Source organism: Thunnus albacares, chromosome 21 (genome assembly GCF_914725855.1).
Source record: "Thunnus albacares chromosome 21, fThuAlb1.1, whole genome shotgun sequence".
Taxonomy (NCBI): domain Eukaryota; kingdom Metazoa; phylum Chordata; class Actinopteri; order Scombriformes; family Scombridae; genus Thunnus; species Thunnus albacares.
In genome coordinates, this window is record NC_058126.1 from 23,630,683 (window position 1) to 23,657,848 (window position 27,166).

Genomic DNA, 27,166 nt, shown 5'->3' on the forward strand with positions numbered 1-27,166 from the left:
TCATATAAATAGGCAATTCTTGGCTCATACTCATCAGATTCAGACTTTTTCTTATGTATGAAATTAATCCAGCTGATTTTTTGTCTGTACAATGTGAACCATAACTACTAGAGGCCATAGCAGCATGACTTTTTGTTATGCAGATTTACCAAAATGTAAACAAATAGGCTAACAGAGAGTTCAGTAATCATATATTCAGCGTTGCTCAGCCACAATGACTTCATCGGTTCATCAATGCTGAATTAAGTTTGATTGATGTTTTGCAGGTGTTATTTTTACCTTATGATCTGATATTGAAGCCTGGCACCTTGATGACTGACAGTGGGCTGGAGACTGAGGAGCTGAACCCCCAAATAATGCAATATGGACCAGAGCATTTTAGAAATTTTCCCACTAAACTCCTGTTGTAATTTCACTACTGATTTCCACCTGGGCAGAAAATGAAGCAGACTAGACAATTTCCAACAAGTCCTCCAAATTAAATGATCACATAAGTCGTTTGACCATTAAATCACTTCAGAACGACCCATTGAAGCATTTTCTATCAGCAGTAATTGGCAGGACAACATCATTTGTCTGCTTTCCAAAAGCATTACAAACCACCGTTAAAAAATAATGTTTTATGATGTGACAACACTGTATTTATTCTATTTAGGTTTAGGCACAAAAAACACTTGGTTAGAGTTAGGGAAAAATCATGGTTTGGATTAAAAATGATTACTTGGAATGTGGTGTGGGTTAAGTTACTACTTCCTTAAAGTGAGGCAGCCTTCGTCATCATGGCAACAGTAAACGCCATGACAATCGTAGATATGGTTTTTAAAAAAACGTGCTAACTCACGGTTGGAAACAGGAAACGAACAATGGTCTTCTGCAGCAAAAGCCACTTTTTGCAAGTTAGGATCAAAGCATCCACCCAACCCGACACCTCCGAATGTGGAAATTTGTCACTTTATATAGACGTCATCTGAACTGCGCCACTTCTCTGGGTCATAATTACTACGGCTGCTAAATGGCCGTATTCAAACATAACTACAGGTCGTTTTTGGCGGCTGAAATTACAACCTATTGTGTTGGGTTTTTTTGGCAGACAGGCTCACAATTTCTGGTGTTGGCACATTTAGTATAAATCTGAACACAGATATGTGTATGACATAAACAGATACAGATGGAAGCTTAGCGTTACACCCTTAGTCTTTCCCTCAGTCAGATCGAAGCAAGAGTCAGTCTAAATTTTCCTTCGGTATGACTGGGAGTATGTATCTGTGTTGAACTGGAGACTGATCACAGGTGGCTACCTGACTTTGTCACCATGCATACTGGATCGACTTGTGAATTAAGTGTGATGTAATGTGAGATCTGTCCTCAAACAAACCATTCATTTTGACCACCACTTGCAAACTCATTACTTACACTTTCTTTCTTTTGCATGTTCAGCAATGCAAATCTCTGTATTTGAGAGGAAGTGTTGGAGTAATTAATATTAACAATGACTATAACAACTGAATATATGATGATAGCATGGAACAACTGTGAATGACATTTACATGGTGGTGGGTTGTAATGTCCTGCTGCCAAGTACAGAAAAAATACTCTACAGAGGCCCCAGAAATGAGTGGATACATTTATTTTCATGAGTAGAAATATAAAGTGTCAGTATGCTGTCCTGTTCTTCATCCTATATGTGAAAATATCTGTACTGGCTGGCACACAGTAGTTCCTATTTTCCGAGAGTGGAACCTGGCTGCCACAAAATTTAATGTACAGGATATTTGGAGCTGCTGTGCAGTGAAGTTGATCACAACAGACACATAGAAAGCTCAGTTGGTTAGAAAAAGCTTGTCTTACCATCATTCACACTGACGCTCTGGTCACTCTCCCCTCTAGAATCCGACTTACTTTTCCACAAAACAATGGGATAGATAGTCGTCCTAGAAAGTTGTAGTGTACAACAACAGGCGATGAACATTGCTTTCTTGTATCTCTCTCCCAGTTAAAGAAGCATGGTGCCTGTTTTGCTTACCAATAATGACAAAAAGTCATTTGAAGTTTCTTCCTGTCTAGGAAAATATCCAACATAGTGGTTCAGACAAAGCAAGAGCAGCACATTGATTGTACAGTGTACAGGTCTGGATCTGCTAGCTATTTATTGTGTAAATTCAGTTTAAGTAGCACAGGTGTATATGATTACATTAATAATGGCTGAATTCGATTTAGCTGCTCCAGTTTCAGGGTCCTGGTATTGTGAATGCTGGCTCACTGTTACACTGTCATGGCTTACTGGGACACCTGAATAGAACAGAACCATTGTTAATGATAGTGGTAACACTTGTGCTTTTTCTACAATTACAGGTCAAGATATCTGCTGTGAAAAAAGCTTATTGGCACATTTCATATATAAATCCAGACTGATTTTCAGGTCTAGACAAGACAAAGCTAAAAACAACTTGGAGTTATTGGATTGGCATTTTGCAGTAATAAGAAAAAAGGACACAAGATAACGAGTAACAAATGTCAGGGAGAATAACATGACACAATGGCATCAAAGAAAATATACTGAACATTAACATCTGTTAATAGAAAATGACAGAAGAAGAGACAGACAGCTTCATTGTAACCAGCAGTCTGCATATTTTTAACACACATGAATTGTAACTCATAGTAAGAATGTGTGTTGACTTTCATGTCAGATAGCTGCCCACCACCATTTATTTAAAGAGCAATCAAACCTAAAGACAATCACCTAAAAGACACTGTCAATGGTCCCATTTGATGCTTCACGCTAATGACATTATTACACAGAATGCTAGGTCTCTATTGCAACAACCTATCTTACAGTATATGACTTCATTTATTAACCTTAATATATTAGCCATCGGTCCATCAAATTTCTAGTTGACTACTGACTATTGGACTATGTTCCAATAGTGGCTATCTAAAGGGACCCTTGGAGAAAAAAAATCCCTTTCTCCACATGAATAGCAGTAGGGGCCCATACAGTAAGCCCACATGGGCTTTCCATGTGGGAATCATGTTATTGAACACATATGGGTCTTATACTGTGCACCCAGTTCCACCCTGAGCCCTTAGTCCACATTTAGCCCTTTCAAGGTCAAAAGATGTTGCCCATATCAAGCTCATGGTACACTTGTTACCCATGTAGCCCACATTAATCCAAATAGGCATGCTGACTGAGACACTGCGATGCCTTTGGTCAGTTACTTTGTTGTAGATTGAATTCTCATACATAGGCAGTAATGCTATGTATAAAAAAAGTATGTATTATATGGACTTTCTATATGCCACTATGTATAAAGGACACTATGCCAAACACAATCATTTTCAGTATTTTCATTGTAGTTTTTGCACATCGGAATGTTTATTGACATTGTCATCCAATTGTTTTGGGCCAAAAATATGTTTTGTATTGTATAATAGCAAATTCCATCAGTCAAGCCCAGAGAGAGAAAGAGGGTTACAGGAGCTGGGAGGAGACTTTAAAGAAAGGTTGTGGTGGCTCTGTGCTCTCTTCAGCTGACTGATCCTCCCCTGTCTTTAAAGCCTCTGCCAGCACACTGCAGCCCTCTCTACCATGTTTATATTTCTGTTTTCCCATCCCAGCATAGTGCTCACGTTGTTATTTTCTCCGGCCCAGCCTTGTGGTCGGTGGAACCATGTTTGCGCTGCAAGATGAACACGGGGAGAGCTCCACAGAAAACACACTACGAGACCATATGTCGCATGGCACAACATGAAAACACACAAAAGCATTTTATGGGGGAGAGAACGAGGGAAGAACAGTGGGGACAGTGGAGCGGAAAAAAGAGATGCAGTGATTTCACGAGGCAGTCAAATCTCATTCTAAAGCCATATACTGTATATTCAGTGAGCTTTTTATGGACTGTTTGAATGAGTCTTACTAATGTGCACACAGACAAAAATACATATGCATTCGAATTGTGAAGTGTGTATATTTGTGGTTGGTAGGGTATACAAAGTCTCAAGACCTCAAACGTTTTATTCTTGGAAAACATGCTTTTGCACTAGCATATAATTGTATGGGCATTATATGGTTTAAAACAGACATGAAAAAGGAAACTGAAATCTGTCGTACATGCTGTAATTAGTATTTCAGTGATCAAAACTTTATTGTAACAAGTCTTAAAGAGTAACTTAACACCAGCTGAAATTATTGTTTTGGCTCACCTTCAGTTGTAGTTCTTACCTTGCTGTGGTTATGTTGAAGTATTCTCTCACAGGTGCAAGGTTTAATGACACAGGACACATTTTAGAGCACACAATGCAATCAGCTTGAAACATCAACTAGAAAAATTGTTTTCAGCTTGGTGTTAAAATACTCTTTAAGGCCTTTTTTGTCCAAATAGCTCGAGGAACTAAGAAGTCACAAAAACAAGGAACTATAAGTCCATTTTAATAATATTAATAATCTTCAGTAATGTTTCAGATGCAATTTTCACAATTTTTAGAGGAAACAACAATCATGTTTTGTTCTTCGCATCAATTGTTGCACCCTTCTAATGTTTGAATGGATGCTGTAAAGGAGACATGCAGAGTATGAAAAGGAGACTGAAAAACAACAGAACCCTTGTCTCCACAGTAGCAACATTCAGCTGAGTGTTTTATGATTATTTATTTCTGCTTTAGTATGCATCAAATAGCAAATGCAGTTGCTTCTCCGTTCACTCACTAGCTCTCTCGATACTCTGTCATGTTCATTCTCCTGTTCACTCTTGTTTGTGCACTTTCTCTCTCTCATTATTTTGCTCTTTTTAGACTTGTGGGGGAGTCAGATGACATACAATATAGCTTGTTGATTCATGTTTACTGTCTGAATGAGTGAAGCTATACACAATCTGTAGCAGCTGCAAAGTTTCTGTTTGTCCGGTCAGGAATGTTCAGCACTGCAAATTTCTAAAATGGTTCCTGGGTTCCTGGAAAGGTTCCTGCAGTGGAAACCAGTGCCTCCAGAGGATGTGGTGTATATTGTGGGGTATGACAAGGTATAAATTTTGTCTGGAGGGGGGTGCAATGGGTCAGCAGAATCAAATGAGTTTATACCCTGGGGAACATGAATGTTCTTAACTAATACTAATAAACTCTGTGACAATGTGGACATTGTGGCCTGAGGGCGAACAAAGTAGAAGGAGTTCATCATGTGGGGAGCATGAATGTATTCTATAAATATCATGGCGACCTGCAGATTAGATTGCAATATTTTTACTGTAAAAGTATTTGTACTGTCAGTTGATGAAAGTAGGGCTAGATGAAACGTCTGACTGATTATTTATGTGTCATGAATATTCACAGAACATTTTATTAAAATTCAGCCATTAGTGTAAGATACATTGTCATGCACTTACACGTTGGTCAGTGGGATGTTGTAGCCTGATGATGTGGATAGAGAAAAGATCAAGGGGTCACCTGAATCAATGGAAGTCATCTTCTGGATACACACACATAATTGTACTGGTACTGATAACCTTGCTAGTAGCTGCCAAGCTATATTTGTCTGGATTTATGAGTGGATGAATAACCGACTGACTGACATGGCCATCATGAGGTGCTGCACCACAAAAAGAGCAAAATATAATCTCCTCTTTTACTTGCAGCTTTACAATAAACTTAAATATCCCAAATCAAATATCCCTATGTGCTATATAGTGCGCTATATTTACCCATTGCCATTGTATTTGAGTGTCCAAATTCTAAGTGTATAAATTTATGCACTATATAGTGCCTTCAAAAATTCCACAATGGAAATAAAAAAGTAGTGTCTATGGCTTGTACATGACTTCCTACTAACAATCCTACAATACCATGCATCACATTTTAAAGATGCAAAAATTAAAAACTAAAAAAATGTTCCAAATAATGTTGATTCATACTTGTTGGAAATATTACTCTTACTACTACTTACTATAATATTGAGTGTCTATTATGTAGGGGGTGATTTTGGACACAGCCATTCATACTTCTGCCAAGAATGTCATTATTACCACACAGGTGATCAAAACAGCCTCTATACAGCTCTTAAGCAACACCACACCAAGCATGTCAGTAGTATGAGTGTTAAACCTGTATGATGTATTCAAAACGCTGTTTTCACTGCTGTTTTAGCCAAGTTGGACTGGAACGAGGTGAACCGCCCTCCTAGAGAGCCATGTTGCTGTGGTCCATATGGACTACAATATTACTACTGACCCCGCTGGATGCTGCAGAGGCGGATGATGTCCGAGCAGGTAGAGATGATACAGTTATACCATAAGAGAGCCCAACACTGAGTTGTGAAAAAGTAAATGAAGACACATATTACAAACCAATGGGACTTTTTGGATACAGCTTCTGTTGATTTGAAATGAAATGTTTCCATAATTTTGATTACAGCAGCATTAAATATTGACCTCTGAGTATGAAATAAAACAGATTTTAGGTTTGTATCTGTTTGAATTTTTAAGGTAGTTCCTTTTGTGTGTGTGTGTGTGTGTGTGTGTGTGTTAGGCTGCAGCACAGCAGTAAATGACCTGGTCTTTATTGTCGATGGCTCATGGAGTGTTGGAGTCCCTGACTTCGAAACAGCTAAGCAGTGGCTTATCAACATCACCAGCCAGTTTGACATCAGTTCCCATTACACACAGGTAATATAAACCACATTATACTTAATGCACTGAGCAGGAATTTTAACATACCTACTGTATGCACAAGTGTTACATTCAAACCTCAGTTGTCCTTCCAACTGAGATTGTAATTTCCAGACTCATTACTGACCCCTTTTTATTTTCTCCTGTCAAATTAGTGATGCATGCTGCAGTATCTGTATTAGCTGCCAGTTTCAATAAGAATACAATATATTATCCCAGCATGTGCCCATTCCAAGTGCCACAGATCGTCAATAAATCAGCATTACACCTACATTAGTTTTTGGCTTGTTGTGTCTGCTGTAGGTGGCTGTGATCCAGTACAGTGACACTCCCCGTCTGGAGATTCCTCTGGGGAAGCCCCAGGGTGGATCAGAGCTCATCCAGGCCATACGGAGCATCACTTATCTGGGAGGAAACACACAGGCAGGAACTGCATGTTTACTCTGACAACTCTATCAGTCCTATTTGGCATTGCATATTATCAGAATATACTATATATGTTCAAACTGAATAACTGTACGAGCACATACACACCAATACATGGATTATATATATATATATATATGTTATAATAGGCTTATTATATTATAATAGGCCATTTTTTTTTGAGTGTTAGATAAGGAGATCAACACAGAGCTAGAGGCAGGGGGTGATTAGCCTAGCTTAGCATAAAGATTGGAAGCAGGACGAAACAGCTAGCCTAGCCCTGTCCAGTTTTCAGAAACAACTACCAAGATCTCTAAAATTCACTAATTAACAGTTTAGTAACATGGTGTAGCTATTTCCTGGGCAAAACAGCTGGGCACGGAGTCCTGTCGTCACAGTCAGGTTATGAGGTAATCAGTGAAGACACTTCACAGAAGTAATGGGCGGGTGGATAAGACATAAGACGTTGTTGCAGTACGTCAATTCACCTACAACCACAAATTATCATTTTGATAGCTAGCTGTTTTCCCTGACTGCCAGTCTTTACGATAGACTAATTGCCTCTGGCTCTATAGCTCCATACTTAAAGGGAAACTCCACCAATTTTACACATCAAAGTCTCTTGGGGGGTACTACTGTATATGGGGAAAAAAGTTATATAAAGCCTTTTTGTGGCTCCAGAGGGAGCTGTGTGAAATCTGATAAATTGCCTTGAGAGATGATTGGATTGAGTTAGTGTTGGTTGGGGCTGAAGACTACACATTTGAAAATAAAAAAATCTGGGGGTATGGCGTTACACACAAGTGAGGTTACCAGACCTCTGTAGCCCAATCCTCATCTCTGCTTGAGGTTAGCAGCCCCAGGCTTCATTAGCCATGAGAGTGGTTTTGAAGAAGAAGAAAATGAATAATTGACTGATCAACTATGACACCTACTGTAGGGAATTTCACCCTAGAAGCTATGCAATACTAAGAAACTAAAGTTAACACTTGAGACAAGGCACACATGCTTGCTGAGAGAAGAAGGATGTGATACAACATTAATCAATTAAATTAAACAGTGAATCAAATTAATCTTATTGTAGAAATGAAAGAAAAAGGAGAAACTAAGTATCTGCTGGGATTTTACAGATGGTGGTAAATACATATAAACATGAATACAAATGGCTAACCCACCAGTGGTACCTCTGGCTTGGTTGTCCATTCAAACATAGCTGGCAGTGTTTGCTGGTGGGAAGCTGGTGAGGGTTCATGACCTTGTCACTAGCAACTCCTACTAGTTGATTAGGGCACCTGCTTGGAGCAGGGCAGGGAAAGAACAAAAATACTTTACTCTTAAAACTTAAAACATACTATTAAATATCAATAAAAATCTTCCACTACTTCATTTAAAAACAAAAAAACTCATAAAGTGGAGCAGGGCGAGGCTGGAGAGACACACTACACTTAACTGTGTCCAGGAGTGCCAATGTTAATTCACCACAGGTGCATGCACAGCAACACCACAAGCACAGATATTCTCAATAAAATTGAAATAGTTTGTTTTGCAGACGGGCAGAGCCATCAAGTTTGCTGTGGACCACGTCTTCTCCTCCTCCCAGCGAGCCAGACAAGTTAAGAACCGCATCGCTGTGGTGGTCACTGATGGCAAATCTCAGGATGACGTGGTAAATATGTTCACTTGCTTGAGTGAAGCATTTTGTGAGATCTTAAATCACAGCGTCAGTGTCAAAGAGTTTCAAACCATGGTATGAAAAAAAAGATAGGAACTAGCTGATCCATAGTGCCTCAACAAGGAGCCACTATTGGCATGGGGCATCGTTTTCATTGTCTTCATTAGTTTCATCATGGAAACAACAAGGGCACAAGGGACAGCGGTTCAAAGTAACTGGCTTTTCCTCATTCCACTGAAAGCTAATAGTTGTTAGTACTGTTTATTATATTGTTTGCTTGCACTAAACGGAAACCATCTCTCTTAACCATGGGGGGCTGATTTTCCCCACTGGCACCCTGTTTCCTTAGGTGGATGCCAGTATGGATGCACGAGCTGAGGGCATTACATTATTCGCTGTTGGAGTTGGCAGTGAAATCACCACCTCGGAGCTGGTATCCATTGCCAACAGACCATCCTCCACCTATGTCCTCTATGCTGAAGATTACACCACCATTGACCGTATCAGAGACTCCATGGAGCAAAAGCTCTGTGAAGGTCAGAATATCTTCCATATCCTTTTATCTACTTGTCTTGTTCATCAGCTCTCTGCTCAAATCTCTCAAATTTACCTTTTCTACATTGCAATTGACTGAGATGATATTGGAGACATTGTTGACAGCTTGCTAATAAGTAGCAACTGGTATTGGTGCAAGTTTCTTGTCCCATACCCTACCTACCTTATGCCCGCTTAACTGCAGACTCACAAGGAGCCCACAGGGGACAACAATAGTCTCTATTATTATAATTATTATCTTTTTTTTTATTAGCCTCTTTTAGCTTTTTGTTTGTTGGTTTTATGGCACTGCAAAAAAAAGTTCTGATAAACCCTCTAAACTGAACAGCTAACAGAAAGTTAGCAACTAGCTGGTGAAGAAAGTCAAACAACTTCTAGCTAAAGAAGAAAACAAATCGAAAAGGAGAGTGTATTGTGTGAATATTGGACTTACATTTATCAGGATACCAGAACTACTACTCCAAGTGAATGAATGAATGTTTTTTTGCTAATGTAACAATTTGATAAGGCAATAATACAGGGCTATGTGTCTGTCAGATTGTTATGGAGTCCATCAAGGTGGCAAAACAAGAAAACAAAAAAGAACCTTTCAGTTTTTTGTCTGATGTTTTCAAATACCATATAGCTTGTTGAGACAAGGCACACATGCCTCACCGAAAATGGCAATGCAAGCTGGAAGGAAGAGCAGAAGTAAGCAGAAGAAGCAGATGTGGGAACAGAAAAAAACATGTGGCACATGTAATTAAGAATTCATAATGGCTGCATTCCACTTTGTTTTCCCTATTCTGATGCCCTAGTGCTGTGCATTATGGCTCTCTGTGACACTTAGACACAATTAATGTTATTGTTGTTTTCTTGTGTACATTGGATAGCTAATTTTAAATTCAACAAGTGTGCCATAAAAGGTTAGGTTTGCAACAGTGTAGGCAAAGGTGGTGTCTGCCGTTGTTGAGTAGTGAGCCAAACGTTCTTGCATATTTAGAAGTCAACTGTCTGAATGAATTACACTTTTCTTTCTAGAGTCTGTGTGTCCAACACGAATCCCGGTGGCATCTCGTGATGAGAAAGGCTTTGAGCTGATGGTTGGCATGAACATTCAGACGAAGGCCAAGAAGATCCCTGGTTCCCTGGTGTCCGAGACAGCCTTCTCCCTTACAGCCTCCACAGACATTACTGAGAATACCAGGTAGCATACTGTTGAAAGAGTGACATAGCCTTCCACATTTTTTGAGTTTTGTGAATGTCACTCTATCCCAGTTAACTACTATTTAAAAATGAATGTCATATCTTGCTACTGTATTTTATTTTATCTTTCCACTAGGGAGATTTTCCCAGAAGGCCTCCCTCCGTCCTATGTATTTGTAGCCACCTTGCGTCTAAAGCGGTCCTCTAGCAAGTTGACCTTTGACCTTTGGAGGGTGCTGTCTAAGGATAAGGAGATCCAAGCTGCAGTGACACTGAGCGAAAAAGACAAAACTGTCACCTTCACAGCCACTAGTATAACAAACATGGACCAGAGAGTCATCTTTAAAGCCGGCTTTCAGGTTGGTGCTATGACAGAATAATGATCACTTGGCTATTTGGCTTTTGGCCAATATTTGTGAAAATGCCCTATGTTACTCTGGCGGTAATGTTCAAGAAACACTACTTTACCAGTGCCTCAGCAGGAGATGGCTGCTGAGTCACTACAGCTACAAAGACTTTATTAGCCTAAATGTTGCATGGCATTAAGTTTTGCTATGTTGATTAGCCTAGTTTTGCTGCTAACACCATGTTCATACACAAGCATTAAAAAGTAGCAGGCTGACTTTTTCCTTTTGAAAAAACAAAAACAAACAAACCTGAGACCAGGTGTACCTCATTAATTAATTATCAGAGATAATTTGTGAAATGCACTGCCACTCAAAAATTCTGATCTATCATCATCATATGGTGCACTCAAATTTGACCCAAAGGCTTTGCGGAGGCCTCCCTGCGTTGTCCAGAAATATGCCAAAAGAAGGCAGAGCAGAGCGAAAAGATGCAAAGAAACAGAATGAATATAAGCTTTTTACCGAAAAGAACATATTTGGATGTAACTCCTTTGTAATCACCAACATTTTCATTAGTAATTGTAATTTAAATACATATTTTCGTATTTTTTCTCAGTAACTGTAACAGAATACAATTACATTTATTTTGTAATTTAATTACGTAATGCCGTATCATGTAACTAGTTACTCCCCAACACTGGTTCTGGTGCATCGCTGCTGGATGCGTATGTAAAGTTTGCTATTCATTAACACTATAATTCAATGAGCTGGGAAGGTATATGAAGGCTCGTTGCTGTGAGTCTTTCTGCACTGTCCTCCAGTGGCCAAAAGTCACTTAATGCAGCTTTAAAGAAGCTCATTTAATTCAGCTGCTTTAACTTGCGCCATTATTGATATCCCCCCAATGGTATAGCACCTAAAAAGTTGATTTATTACATAACATAATAAAAACAAATATTACAACAGTTTATATTAGTAATTTTAGAGTGTACTGTGCTGTGTTACCATTTGTTATTTTTCTGCAGTGCTACTGACAGAACATATTGTGTTATTTGTAGAGTCTGTCTCTTCCAATCCTGGGTTTCCCTTCATGTTGCTTGCTGTGAACAAGTCTGACTGAAATGACTCGCAGAGAGCCAAACTAGCAGTTATTTAAACATCAACCCCTGTTCAGTTCAATATGCACTTCAACCAGTGAAGATCTAATGTGATGGAAGCCAGGAGAGAGCTCAAAGAAAATGTTTCCGACTCTAAACCACCAGCTAGTTTCTCCAATGGAAACTAGCTGGTAGCACTTGGAGCTCATGTCTCTTTGTTCATGGCAGCACAAAGTAATAATACGTCCTGTAGGACATACTAGGGAGTTTTTCCAAAGGCACCCTCCATCCTAACACACACCTAGACTTTAAACTTTAGAGCATTGAACAGGGTTGTAATTATGTTCAGTTTCTGTTTGCACATGTTTGATTTGATTTGGTTTGATGTGGCACAAGTTAGAAGCCTGTGATTTGTCATTTGGAAATGATGGCTGTGGCTCAGTCCCAAAGAAACAATAGCTGCTCTGTTCCTCTCTCCCTCTATATGGTTTGAGCTTTTAAGAAAAGATTATGATGGAAAAAGGAAGGGCTTCTTGGTTGTAATACCTCTCTGGTCACAACTATTTGTGGAGCATTTAGGGAGCATACATTTCCGGCCTTACTCACAAAATTAGATTAGATGAAACACATGCACACATAAGACTGCCAACAGAAGTGGAAGGCTGAGTGAAAGAAGATTTGACAAGTTAATCGTTTTCATATCCACCTTTGCTCACGACTCCAACCTTGAACAATGATGTTTCAGTCTCGTAAATGAACAAGCTTTCAGTAAATGTATATTTATATTTTTAGATAACCTTTAAAGAAACAAACTCATTCATGAAATTCATCTTTGTGCCTTCTTTCAGACTCTGTATGATGGAAAATGGCATCAGCTCAAACTCCTAGTGAGGCCTTACCAGGTCACCGGTTTCCTTGACGATCAACCGATCCAGGAAGTAATGTTGGAGCCAATGGAGCCCATTTACATCAATGGGGAGACACAGGTGGCTAAGAGGCGAGGAACAGACATCACTGTGCCTGTGAGTACAAATCATATCTGTAAATCATATTTCTGAATGAGAGATCCAAGTACACCATGAGCAATACTTAAAGTCTACAGCCATGCAAGTTGCTAGATGTCTGGTGTTCACCAAAGTCAGTAGGCTTCATCCACTGAGGACCATGAATGTCCTTCATGTCAATCCATCCAAATTGTTAATTTGGATGGATTGATATTTCAGTCTGGACCAAAGAAAACAGGAACAGAAATCTAAAAACAGATGGAAATATTTTCACACCAAGTGCTGATGATCCCCAAGCCCAGCCCACGAAGCAAGGCATGCATGACATTTGGCTCAACACATTTTAACATGAATGTTTGTTTGAAATAATTTGATATAAACTGTAGAAAAGGAGACTAATTGCACAATATGACTAAAGGCTGAAGGGATCTTTTCCAGTGCCAACCTACAGTATTGGCTACTGGGGGACAAATTAAGTGGGTTGAGCTAATATTTACTGAACTATATATACTCGACTATATATACTCTTTTTGTATCACTTTTTCCTTTTTGTTTCTATGCTGTTTTAAAAATAGTTTGTAAAGTCTGACCGTTGCTTTTGTGCAAATGTATGTGCATATGTTGTATGTACCTATTGTGAAGTTACAAAAAATGGGATTTAAGCATTATCATTAGTAACATTGTCAAGTTACTAAAATATAGAGTCCTTCTTTTAGAAAATTATGCCTTGTCCCTGCAGTTTATGGCTGAAAAGGACAGGCCTGAATTTGAACTCAAAACCCTCAGTTTCAACATATTTTGGCTGAAGATACAAATGATAGAGATGCCATATGAAATTCCAGTTTACACTATATATTTATTATCAAAATCAGTAAAACTGTGAGCTGTGTGTTTATTAAAAGCCTGATTTTCACAATTTAACACCAATGAAACAGACATTAGTTTTTCTGATGAAGCATGTCAGAAGTCATTACATTTTTCATGCTCTTTGGATTCAGTTGGACATTCAGAAGCTGCGTCTGTACTGTGATCCTCATCAGAGTGAGAGAGAGACAGCTTGTGAGATCTACTCTGTGGTAAGATCTCTAACCTTTTCTTTACTGCAAAGGTCACATTTTATTTTTCAAATTCTGTACAAGGTTGCATATGTAAGGCTACTGTACACCGATAATAACTTCATCTCTTGTCTTCTTTCTCTTTTGGTACACAGGATGATGAAAGGGTAAGTATAGGTTGTACGTGTCCCTCACACTATTTTAATCTGACTTTAATTCAGAAAGTTTAGCCACTGAGGTAATGCAAGTGTAACATAACTAACCAATAATATAACAACTAATGAAATATTAAAAAGTGGAAATCATTGTCTACATTCATATCTTGCGCCAAGAAGTTTGACTTAAAACCTTAATGTAAAAATAATTGATACAATTGATAATTGTAATAATCAGTTTTACTTTGACATTAATGACTCTCTCTCTATATAAATGTGTTTTTTCCTATAATAATGAGCAAAGCTTTGAGTGTGTTTTTGTATTGCAGACATCAGTGTGTTTGTGTTTTCTCAGTGTTCTCTGAATCGAACAGCCACAGAGGAGGAGGAAGACTGCAACTGTGTAGTTGGACCACCAGGGCAGCGTGGCCTGCCAGGACGCATGGTAACACACACACACACACACACACACACACACACACACACACACACACACACACACACACACACACACACACACACAGGACATTTGATATGTGACTTGTCTCTTCTTTTGACACCACAGCCTTTAAGCTGCAATCTATAGCCAGTGTACAGCTCTACTATGATGTAACAGACTGGACAATGCTCTGATGTGTGTGTGATCAACCAAAATACATCACAAGCTATTATTACTGTGATAACGCCAAATAGATGAATATGGAATGCACTGTTTGGTCATGTGTGTCTTTAAGTTTTTATGGATAATTGTTTGGTTCTTGTTGCTTTTTTGCTTCAGTAATACATCAGCTCCAATCGGAGTCAACACAATATCTTTATATTGGAGGTTATTACACACATTGGTAGTTATTTCCACACTCATCCACAGCGGTATATGCTATACGGAAAGAGAGGAAAGACCACAACACACAAATTGAAGACTAGAAAAGTGCTGAGGAAAATTGCAACTGAGTATTTGATGAGGAATTGGTGCAGTATACCAAAAGTAAAAACGTCTAGACCTCACCTCAGTCCTCTGCTAATGACCCCTAATGAATTCTAGTTATAATGACTCACTTCTAATGACTCACAGTAGCATTTGTTTATCCAGGGAGGTTTTGGAATCTCCAAGTGTTTTTTTTGGAGAGCTGCTTAAACATACATTCAAAAAATAGAGTGAAGAATCCTTATACAGTACTGCATGGGGCTAACCATGAACCACTTTGACTCTGTTCACATTTGGCCATTAGTCTTTCTTTTATGTCATTCCCTATGTCACTTCCCCCATTTTCTGTCATTTTTCTAGTGTCAGCTGTCAAATAAATGAAGAAAATTCCCCTAAGAAATAACTGAAATTCAGATGTCAAACCACTGTTAGTCAGTGTTGCTAAGGAGATATAGGCTTTCGGTAGGTTTTGAGTATGTCACTTTACATGTTTTTTCTAAAAAAATAAGTTTGGTCAAAGAAAAGCTGACAGACTGTTAGCAATCTCGTTAACTCAGAAAGCTTTATTTTCCCTCATCAATAACTTTTTGTTGAATTAAATGATGTGCAGTGGTGAGCAAAATGCCAGGAGGATTTAAACAACAGTGGAGAAAAAAATAGAAAGCAGCTCTGGAATCGATTGCGACTGGTTAGCATTAGCCTGATCATCAGCTACAGCAGTTCACCAACTAGCCCTGCAATGTATTTACTACATCACTATTATGACCTGGCTCAAGTGGCCACAACAAAAGGGAAAACACCATGTGAATGTTTAACAAAAGATTATTTATCAAATTAAACAGATTCACTAAATAGTTACAGTTTGGGGTATGAATGTCAGTATAATCAGTAGTGCAGTGTGCATGAGTGGAAGATGTGTATATGGGTGCTGTGCGATGCATAAAAGTAAAGATAAAGAACTAAAGCAACATAACCAAATTGAAAAGGCGTCTGTGGGGAAGAGGGGAGAGCTGGAGCAGCAGCCAAGTGCCAGAGAGTCAGCCAGAGACTGAGCTGCAGCCCAGAATTAAATAACCTGGGAACACCCTCAGGTGTTTTCTTTACCCCCAAATATCCACATCTATCATGTGCTGCTTGTAACACCACATCACAGAAGTTATTCTGCACAACCTGTAGATTCACTTCCCACTTTCTCACAAGCAAATCCTCAAGGACAAAGTATCCATGTGCCACATCTTATTTTTTCTACCGGCCTCATCTCACAAATCAGACAGAGATGAATCAGCCCTTTGGCTCTTCATCCATTCCTCCCTCGAAACAAGTGGAGGAAGATCAGGCAATAAAACCACATGTTCTGCAGTCACGATACTTTTGCTACACCCCGAAACAGGCAGGTCTGGATCAGACACGTCACAGCTCGGTGCGCACATCACTGCACAGGATGAGCATTCACGCTAGAGCTCTGTGCATGCGTCATGGCGCAGGCTGGAAAAACCCCTGGATAACTCTGACCACTCTCCTCCAGCTCCCCAGATGCCAGTGGTTTGGAAATAATCACATGAGACTGCGGCACATCGGCCCACACAGCAGCACATCGGCCCACACAGCACTATCAGCCAGGTCATTGCCCAAAATCATAACCACATTGTCAAGTGGCAACACAACACGCACCCCAACAGGAACAATGCCCTGTAACAGTTCACAATCCAACACAATATAATGATGTGGGAAAGGAATTAAGCCCAGCTCAGCCCTCTTCATCACCTGTGTCACCCAATACCTTAATTGGAACATGCTTGTCACTACCAACTAATGACATCCACAGCGTCAACGATAAACAGCTCAAAACCAGAACCAGTTTTGGGACTCAGGCCAGAACCAGAACTCAAATCCACACACAAGGGTGTCTGCTCCAGCATAGCCTAGCTGGAGCATACAACAGCGAATGACGCAAAGGCAAAGATGAATGACGCAGAGGCGGCGGTGAATGATGCTTAGCTCTTGGCTTCAACAGCGGACACTTGTCCTTCCAGTGACCCTCCCCATGGCAATAATAAAACACACCCTGGCACTATCAGGTTGCGACGTAAATGTAGACCTATGCAAGGAACCAGGTGAAAATTTTGCACAACCACAGGAGTTACCATAGTTGTCACTCCTATTTTTCCAATCACCCCAAGAGTTTATGCATCATCATCTAATTCAGCTGCTTTAAGCGCAGTGGAAGGCTTCTGTTCATTTATATAAGTGGATATGCATTAAGGGATATCACTTTTAAACTGGTCCAACACAACCAGCTCACACAGACTGTTAAAAGTATCAACTTTTGCAGCTGAGCACCACCGGTTAAACTGGGACGCTAAATCAAACAAACTCCACATTTGTTTGCTTATTGCCCTTTAACCAATTCCTGACTCTCTGGTGATATGCTTCAAGGACCAGCTTGTATGCTTTTAGTACAGCCAATTTTACTGAATCATAATCCAAATCATCCTCAGCACATAAAGCTGAATATGCCTCCTGAGCTCTCCCAGTGAGGACACACTGAAAGTACTCAGTCTGAATCTGGCCAATTTTTTGCATCTGCAACATGTTCAAAAAGAGTGAAAAAAGTGTCAGGGTCTCGCTTATTAAACTTTGGCACCTAATGCAAATTAGCCACAACATCAACACCACCAATTGCAGAATCAACAGGAGCAGCATCCTACGTACTAGACTGGAGAAAGCTCGCCCAACTTGGACTGCTCTAACTCCAATTTCATTTTCTGTGTTTTGCTGAATTTTCTCCAACTCAAGCTTATCTGATTGCTCAGTTTTCTCCAACTCAAGTTGCGTCTCCAGTTTCACCAACTCAAGCTGCTTCACTCTGTCCTCTTTTAACTGTAACTTCTCTGCTCAAACTGCATAGCTAACAACTCTTTCTGCTGCTCAAAAGTCAAACCAGCAGTTTGCACAACTGCTGACAGACACAGACATTTTAACACACTTCCGTCAAACAAAAAGGACAAAAACTAATTTCTAATCTCCTCCTTACGACTTTTCTCTGCAACATCAATGCCATAATGATCAGACATTTGCACTAACGGCTCCTTTTTACAGCCATTTACAAATGCCACCGTAGGCACCTCAAAAAACCCCAACAAGGAAGCCATAATTACAAATTACCGATACAGACAGTAATGTGTTCACTGCCAGACATGCACTTGGGCAAATGACAACCCCTAAAGGAGAATTTCCCCCTAACTGCCTAACCAAAACTTACTAAAACTCACCTGTAGTCTTTGTGGCAGGTATTTATGCCTTAAAACCAGTGGACTTGCAAAGCGCCCTGCAAACAGGCAACCCCTAAAAATCCTGTGGATGTGCCTCCGAGACAGCTGTCTGAAAACAACTGATACAACACTACAAAAAAAACAAACAGACCAAAAAAAAAGAAAAAAAAAAAATGGACACAACCTAAAGGGAAAACTCTGGGTACCACTTTAGGATTTATGCATGTTTTGTAATTAGTTTATTAATTAGGTTGTTAACACTTCAAATCATTAATAAGCTATTATAACAACAGTGTCCTATTGCTTGCCAAATAGTGAGCCCACATTTATCTGTACTGGTAAGCCTCAGATCTCATTGGTTTCTCAGCTTACTTTGTCTTCTCCGTCAGCCAGCTTTTATACCTGTCAGCTTCATCAGACATTTGTTCATGATCATTCAAGTTACTAGCATTTAACCACTCTCAGCATATCTTAATAGTCAAAAAGGTTCATTTGGCATATCATATTATGACATATAAAAATTAACATATCAAATTACCATATTCAGACACTAAGGCTTTGGCAATATTGTCTACCTTGACATTTACAGCATGCTATCAGCTGCCATCCTTGTTATTATAACAGGTGTTGATATGACATATGCTATCAGGTTGTTATGCACGGTGGATATTAAAGTGGTATATTGTGATACTTCATGTTGGTTGGTATCTTCTTTAGGACAGCATTCCAGGTGTTTCAAACTTTACAATAAGTCTCCCTGTTGCCAATTAGAAATGGTAGTAGCTCATTAGTAAGATTAATGAGCAGTAAGCAGTAACTTTATCTTGCCAAATAGTGAGCCCACATCAATGTATGAAAACTGTGTTATATTGTTTAGTAATGATATATAAAGTGATTACAACCTAATAGAAACCATTTATAAATCCTTTATAAGGGTAGTATTATTGTAAAGTGGTACCAAACTCTATATAAATGCCTATCAGGACAGTAATACTTACTTTATGAATGGCACACAACAATCCGACACCAGGTCAGAAACCAATGCCTCCAGAGAGAAAAAACACAGTGTATTTCTCAAAACCAATAAACCAGAGCAAAACTAGAGCTAAACCAAAGCAAAAACAAAGACCAAAACAACCCTGGCCACAAAACAAGCAGCCCAAAGCCAGCATGCAGCTGGACTAAATCACCTCATCAGCTGTGCAGTCACACCATGTGCCTCACTACTACCTGAGGCACAACCAAACTTTCTAACAAAACAACCTAAATGGACAAGCCCCCATTTGTTATGACCAGGCTCAAGTGGCCACAACAAAAGGGAAACACGCCATGTCAATGTTTAACAAAAGATAATTTATTGAATCAAATTAAACAAATTAACTAAATAATTACAAGATGGGATGTGGATGTCAGTATAATCAGTAGTGCAGTGTGCATGAGTGGAAGCTGTGTGTGGGGTTGCATACAAGCAAAGACACAGAACTAAAGCAACATAACTAAATTGAAAAGGCGTCTGTGGGGAAGAAGGGAGAGCTGCAGCCAAATGCCAGAAAGTCAGCCAGAGCTGTGCTGAGCTGTGCTGCAGCCCAGAATTACATAACATGGGAACACTCTTAGGTGTTCCCAGTTGTGCTAACGATCACCTGCAAATACAAAGCAGACAACCAGATAAATTGCACAACAAACACAGTCCACAACAGATGACACTGCAGGGGTCATCACAGTCACCAAACTTCCGGACCCACCTATTTTGCATGGACGAGTGATTGTCACTTAGTGGTATGACCACTGCTGTAGTTGCTGCTGTGGTATACAGCCAGCATATGTTGGCTAATGTTAGCTAACAGAGATGACATTACTGAGTTAGCGCGCTGACTTAATGACTCTTCTACTTGAGCTACTGTTACACTATGTGTCAACATTTACTGTTGTTCGGTATTTGGCACTTGTAGTCCCAGTGGCTGCTGTTCAACTTAAGTTAGATAGTCATGCTTTAAAGGAAACCAACCTTTTGATCGTCTTCCATCTATGCGTCCCTAGTACATGATTTGTTGTGGTGCTCCATGATATAGATTACTATACTATATTGAGTGAAACTCTGCAAAAATGGAGTATTTAAGATTATGTATTTCAAATGCCTATCTAGTACAGTGTGTTAATTTCATTAGAATTTATTTCTGTGTTATGTGACGAAGTGTTTTAATGCTATAGGGTTTCCGTGGGGAGAAAGGGAGAGAAGGACCACCCGGACCTGATGGTAAGCCTGTAAGTACTCACCAGTTCTTCATTACTTCCTTTATTTTCACCACTTCACTCTATTCTCATCAGATTCAGCACATGACGGAATCATTTTATGGTGTCTCTGTCCCCAGGGTAAAGAAGGGAAACCTGGGGAAAATGGCCCTCCTGGATTAAAAGGGGAGAAGGTAAAAATGTGTGCATTATAACACCCTTTGACTAGCCATACTGTAAGTCCCACTTCCTACTTGGATGATACTGATCAACAAAATCCATTCAATTATACTCTTTTCAGCTCCAGACTTGCAGTGCTCCAAAAAAATACATAATGTTGCCAAAATCATTTTGTACTTCCATTCAACCCCTTCTGAAAAAACTGATATTAATCTTGCTAAACCCAAGAACTACAGGTCCATTTTAGAGTTGCCTTTCTTTTTGAAAGTCTAGAGAAGGTTATCTGCAACCAACTTTTGAAATTTGTGGAGGAAAACAAAGCTCAATGCTTCGAGATCCAGATCATAATATTTTATTCAATAGCCTGAGGAAGTAGGTTGGAATATCTCGTATATCACTCGAATGGTTTTCCTCTTATTTATCTTATGCATGTTTCTTGTATCCATTGCAAAGTATCTGATTGGGCTCCTTTGACAATCCTTGGACCTTTAAGGGTTATGTCTCTTGCTATGCCGACAATATCCACCTTTATGTATTTGTCAAATCTGGCTACTTGATGTAAATGTCTCAAAGAGATCATTTTTTGGATGTTGTCAATATCATAGTTTCCTCCAGATAGATGACAACAAAATTCTTGTCTTTTCCTCTAATCAGACCTTTGATATAACACATCAGCACTGAATTTCTGCTTGTGATTGAATAATTTCAGCTAATGTTTTCCCTCGGCTGGGCAGGGTGAAGATGGCCCAGCAGGACCAAGAGGGGAGCCTGGCCTTAAGGGGGACAAGGTAAGACCTTGAAGAAGAAGTTTTATCAGTGTCATGCCTTTTCAAAATCGTTACCAGTACTGATGATACCTGATTCTACTGACCTTGCCCAGGGAGAGAGAGGAGAGCCAGGCTTGCTGGGAGAACCAGGACCCCCAGGACCCAAGGTGAGATACAGAATTCAGCAGTGTTCCTGGTAGCTAATGCTAAATTTATCCTGGTTAAACATGAGATTGAGTGAATACTGCACACTGATCAGAGACTTCCTACACTAGTAGCTGCAGCTTTTTGTAAAGTGCAATCAGCACTAACCAAACTAATACACAGACTCAGTATACTGTAATTGTTTTGTCTTCTTTGATAGGCTATTGCATCAAATTCCAGGTTAGGCTGAAATAGTTCCAAATGTACAAAGTAGAGTGAGAGTTCTTATGTAATTTTATAATGGAAGTGTGTAGCAGAAAATGATGGCCTTTCCCAGTAGGGGTGAGTTAAGTCATAAGTAGCGTTGATGTTTAAGCCTCTGCATTCTCCATGTATCAGTGCGTTCTTTAATGTATTTATTTATGTTGTTTATTTATTTACTTCCTCTGGCTTTTGATATAGAGATAATTGCAGGTAACACTGCAACTAAGGTAACTGAACACGAGCAGGTCAGCAGGGGATAATCACATACTGTAGGTCAGTGTGGTTACCCCCTTCTGTTAGGTTGCAGTGGAAATGTAAGTACATATGGCTTGGCAAGGCACACTGCAATTACAGTGGGCTATACTATAGCCAGTGGAAATAGCCATAAACGAAGTCTCTTAATCCAACATAAAATGTGACTACACCTTGTAGTTGTTCTTGCACAGCCAGTTAATCATTGGGATGACCTCATTGCTGCCAGTTGCATATCTTCATTTGATCTGATGGTGCTGTCTTAATAATGAATTCAGGGCAACATTTTTCTGCAGGTCTCTCTGGAAAAGAAAAACTTTTATAAAGTCATGAATGTAAATATAAATCTTTCATGTGTATGTTTTTTTATATATATATATATATATATATATATATATATATATATATATATATATATATATATATATATATATACATGTATCCGGAGAAATGTGGCCAGTCCCAACTACCACACTTGGTGGCACATACAATAAGTAGTTGCGCATCCTGTCCCCTCCATGATCATTACGTACTGTACATGATAGTTATACCGTGGTTGGTAACTTGAACTTATTTTTGTGCCACCACTAGTGGTTAGAACCAGTGGCCTAATTGTTTTCCGAATTTCACCACCAGCATGCAACACACTCACAGTGATCATATTAATCCAATGATGAAGCAGCTTTTATATTATTTCATTTTTATTTTTTGTATACAGGGTCTTCCTGGTGAGAGAGGCGAGCCAGGATCTCCAGGAGAAGCTGGATCAGTGGTAAGACCCAGTTCAGTTCAGACATTCACGTGTCTACAACATGTACTAAACCAGCTTAACTGACAAAAAGGTGTCAACTCATGAAAATAATACATTATCCCAGACAAAGCAGCCTACACAGCAAATTATTTACGAGTAAATAATTCTACTATAAATAGCAGTGAAGGGAACAGCTCCCCAATTCTGGAGGTTTGGCTCAAGTTGTGCTCCCTGCATGTGTGTGTGCATGTGATTTCCTCCTGTCACGTTGTGTCAGTGGTCTCAACTGCACAGTGTTTGAAGTGAGGGCAAAGACAGATTATTACTGTAATGGTGTTGGATTTGGCTGCTGCTATTCTCAGACTGTGATTATTGTCCACCCAGGGGGAGCCAGGACTACCAGGCATACGCGGACTGGCTGGGGCACAAGGAGCAAAGGTCAGTGTTCAGGGATCAGGTGGGAGACACACCCCACGTCACTCTAAAGGATAAGCAGTATAGAAAATGAAATGGATGGATAGAACTACGAGGCCTTGCCTTAAACCATTAAAACAGCCTCAGACAAAAAGTACACTGAAGATTGTGTCTACATACTTTTGGCCATGTAAGTGCTTGTGCACTGTGTGTGTGCTTAAAATTCCCAATTTTTAAAACAGCTTGAAAGAGGAGGAAAGCACACAGACCTGCTCTTTTCATAGACTATCTCAAAATAGCTGAGAGTGTTCAGCGGTAAATATAAAGCACACATGATTTTCAGTAAATGGGCCAGAAGATGCACAAACTGGTACCTGGAAGAAATGTGATAATTTGATTAACTTTTGGCAAGAGACATGTCTGACAAAACAATAAATAAAAAAAGCCACAAATAAATCAGATGTACTGTATAATGTGCAGACGTTTTCCAGGAGTGCCAAGCACAAACTGTAGCTTACTGAGTCGTCAAGATGTCCATTACATACTGTATGTTAAATATATATTAGTTTGTTTTTACACTGGTAAGACAAAGGGAAAGTGAGCGGTTTCCTGTGTGAAAATGAAACAATTTCTAGGCCATCTTTGCCATATTTAACAGAAAAGTAACAGGAAGATGATGAAATAAACGAACATTCATCGGTGTAAAGTCATGCAGTAAATCTGAAAACACTCTCCACTTCTGTCAGTTAATGAAATTAACACCGCTGCAGGAGCACCAGCCACATACAGCATGAAGAATCTCTGCCTGTGGTTACTTAAAGAGAACAAGTGGTTAAATGAAAGGGCACACGCACACATCTGCCAGCATGTGAGCACACCCACCAGCTACAAGTGTGTGATGCTATTTTCAGTCTTCTCTGAACTCCTTTGAGTGTTCTACCAGTTTGACTCGCAGCCACCCTGCTCAGTAATTTTTGACTCTTCCTGTTATCATAATAAACTACTTTTCCCGAGAATCTGGGAGTGTTCTATACCAAGTGGAGGGTGGTGGTGCACAGGGAGCTGAAACAGTGTACAGTTGGTGTCCATGTGTGGATATGTATGGAGGCGTGGGTGTGCATGGGTGTATGTGTTCAGGAAAGATGGTAAACAGCAAACTGTTGAGCTGCTTTTGAAATGTGCTCTAGTAAAACCACCTACTCACTGGTTCCCACTGAGGTTTACCAATCCAACCATTTCCTCTAAGAATTATGTTCATCTGCAATTATTTTACATTTGCTAAATACATCTTAGGAAAAGTGTTATTGTTGCAAGTAAAGAAAACTTTTAAAGAAAAACTTTTACATGAAGACACTTCTTAACATCCACAGAATATAGTGCTGCAACTAATGATTATTTTCATTAATCAATTAGTTGTTTGGTCTATAAAATGTCAGAAAAGTGACTCTTACAATTTCCCAGAGTCAAAGGTGATGTATTCAGGTGCTGTGTTTTGTCCAACCAATGGTCCAAAACCTAAAAACATTCAGTTTACAATCACGTGTGACAAAGAAAAGCATTAAATCATCACAGAACAGCACATTTGTGGCATTTTTTTTGACTAAATGATTATTCGACTAATCGACTAATTGTTGCAGCTCTGGTAGACTGTCAAAACCTGGTGCCTACATTACCCACAATGCAACTCACAGGTTTGGGTGTGTTATGGTAGTACTAACTAATGTAGCCTGGAGCTGCTACACTCAAAGAGAGATGAGGAGCTACAGAGGTCTGGTAACCTCACTTCTTTCTAACTCCACACACCCAGATTTCTTTCATTTTCAAACTTGTAGTCTTCAGCCCCAACTGACACTGACTCCAGTGACATCACTTGAAGCAATTTATCAGATTGGGGCCACAAAAGGCAACTTTTTGCACATATGCAGGAGTGCTCCCCCACACCTGTAAACACACTTTGATGTGTAAAATCCGTGCAACTCCCCTATATACTGTATGCATACTGTAGCTGTGTGGGTATAGATGGTAATCTACTGGATGTGAAAAGTGCAGAGCAGACAGTGAAAGATTGGAAATATTTACAACAGATGATCAGTCATATAATAGATTTGATGAATGAATATAATAACCAGGTGAGCAGTCTTGTCCTTGTTAAATGAGGAATCTGCCAGAGGAGATTTGTTATACAGAGCGATGGCAGCTGGCAGGAATGACCTCCTATAGCGTTCCATGTCACAGCAGAGCTCATTAAGTCTCCTGCTGAAGGTGCTTCGTTGTTTCACTACACATAGTTCAGTCAAAGTTAATGTTCACTTCAAGGATAAAATGTAACATGAACCCGGGCCTTTTTGTTTGCATGTCCTCCATAACCTGACTTTTCCCTACACCATACAGTATATCGCACTAATTCCTGCATTTGTACTTAATGTTGCCACTGAATGTACTGTACTTAGGGTTGTCAGACTGTATGCATTACAATCTTATTGGTTTTATAAACATGGATGGATTACTGAATGGGCACGGACCCAGGGACCCAATAGGTCAGGAGGCAGGGGCTGATTTAGTGATTTGGGGGCTCTAGGTAAACCTTATTGTTTTCATTTCTGTAATGAGGAATATTATTTGGTATTAAGGAGGTTATTAATTACCATGGGTGCAATCATTACCTTGATTTTTCCTCTTCTTCCTTGACGTGATATGCTCACAGGACCAGTGACTCTGCAGCTCCCCTCGGCTCTACAGAGCTTTACAGTGAGTTTCAGCTCATTGTTTATCTGTCCGGCTGCAACTTTACTATTTTGGTTCACTCTCAGTACTCTCATAGTGTCATTTTTGGCCACAGTAGGCAGCTGTGTTCAGACAAAAGCCCTGAAAAGCCACTACCTGCTCAGCACCAAATGGCAAACAGACACAGTTAGCTGTAGACCAGCTGGTGAACATAGTGGAGCATTTAGCAGCTAAAGAGACAGATTTTCCCTCAGGAGTTTGTAGAGAGCAAAAGCAGAGTTAAAAGAGAGTGAATATTGGACTTACATTCAGGTGGACAGAAACATGCCTCCAAATGAATGATAATGTTGCTCTGTAACTGCTGAATGTATAAATAAGCAACTGCTTGCTAACAAGTTCAACATATCAACTTAAAAAGGTGATGATATGTTTGTGTTGTGCTCATTACTTACAAGGACAAAAGACCCACTTTAAAGGCATTCTGTAAGTTATTGTATAGTATCTACATACAGTAAGAGTTAGAATAGCAATATAATTTCACAAGTGTTATATACCAATGGTATATCTACAGCTATTCAGGACTGTCTTTGCTTTCAGATGTCCTCACCCAAGGGAAATCATTTCATAATCTGTTCATGTTGATAACATGTTCAGGGTCTTGGTTACTTCCAACTACTAATTGCTGTTAGCTGCATCTTCTTTGATAAATGCATTACCTTCAGATTCAATACATCACAAAAGTGCACTCGCTGGACTGCCAGATGGTTAATTTATTGCCACTTCCTGGAACAAAGTGGCATTGACCTGAACTGAGTTGCCTCACAGATACCGCAAGACCAACAAACAGACAAAATGTCTTCCTGCAACAATGTCAGGGAACACTGAACATCCTAATAGTTAACAGGAATCAGTCTGCTTTAACAGAGGCAGTGGCGTGTGCTGTGAGAATGACTAATTGTAGGGCTTGGTGAGTGTAATGTTTTGGTTAAAAGGGCAGAGTTTAAATGATTTTGCCCCCGCCCCCACCAGCATTATCACTCACTGAATATAGTGTAAAGCTTACTGTTTACAGTAAATCTGTGCTAT

The 27,166-nt window shown here is 39.6% G+C and overlaps 1 protein-coding gene across 1 annotated transcript in view; it reads left to right on the plus strand.

The window, feature by feature from the left end:
- Window positions 1-6,135: 6,135 nt before the first annotated feature.
- The window catches only part of LOC122972967 (collagen alpha-1(XXI) chain-like), a 70,043-nt gene continuing 49,012 nt past the window's right edge, over window positions 6,136-27,166 (plus strand). Inside the window, exons 1-17 of the mRNA XM_044340405.1 lie at window positions 6,136-6,260; window positions 6,520-6,656; window positions 6,963-7,082; window positions 8,635-8,751; window positions 9,107-9,293; window positions 10,333-10,498; window positions 10,634-10,856; window positions 12,790-12,963; window positions 13,944-14,021; window positions 14,156-14,167; window positions 14,511-14,600; window positions 20,564-20,617; window positions 20,725-20,778; window positions 21,499-21,552; window positions 21,645-21,698; window positions 22,910-22,963; window positions 23,327-23,380. Coding sequence (XP_044196340.1) covers window positions 6,182-6,260; window positions 6,520-6,656; window positions 6,963-7,082; window positions 8,635-8,751; window positions 9,107-9,293; window positions 10,333-10,498; window positions 10,634-10,856; window positions 12,790-12,963; window positions 13,944-14,021; window positions 14,156-14,167; window positions 14,511-14,600; window positions 20,564-20,617; window positions 20,725-20,778; window positions 21,499-21,552; window positions 21,645-21,698; window positions 22,910-22,963; window positions 23,327-23,380 — 1,707 coding nt within the window. The 5' untranslated portion in view covers window positions 6,136-6,181. The remainder of the gene's footprint in view (window positions 6,261-6,519; window positions 6,657-6,962; window positions 7,083-8,634; window positions 8,752-9,106; window positions 9,294-10,332; window positions 10,499-10,633; window positions 10,857-12,789; window positions 12,964-13,943; window positions 14,022-14,155; window positions 14,168-14,510; window positions 14,601-20,563; window positions 20,618-20,724; window positions 20,779-21,498; window positions 21,553-21,644; window positions 21,699-22,909; window positions 22,964-23,326; window positions 23,381-27,166) is intronic.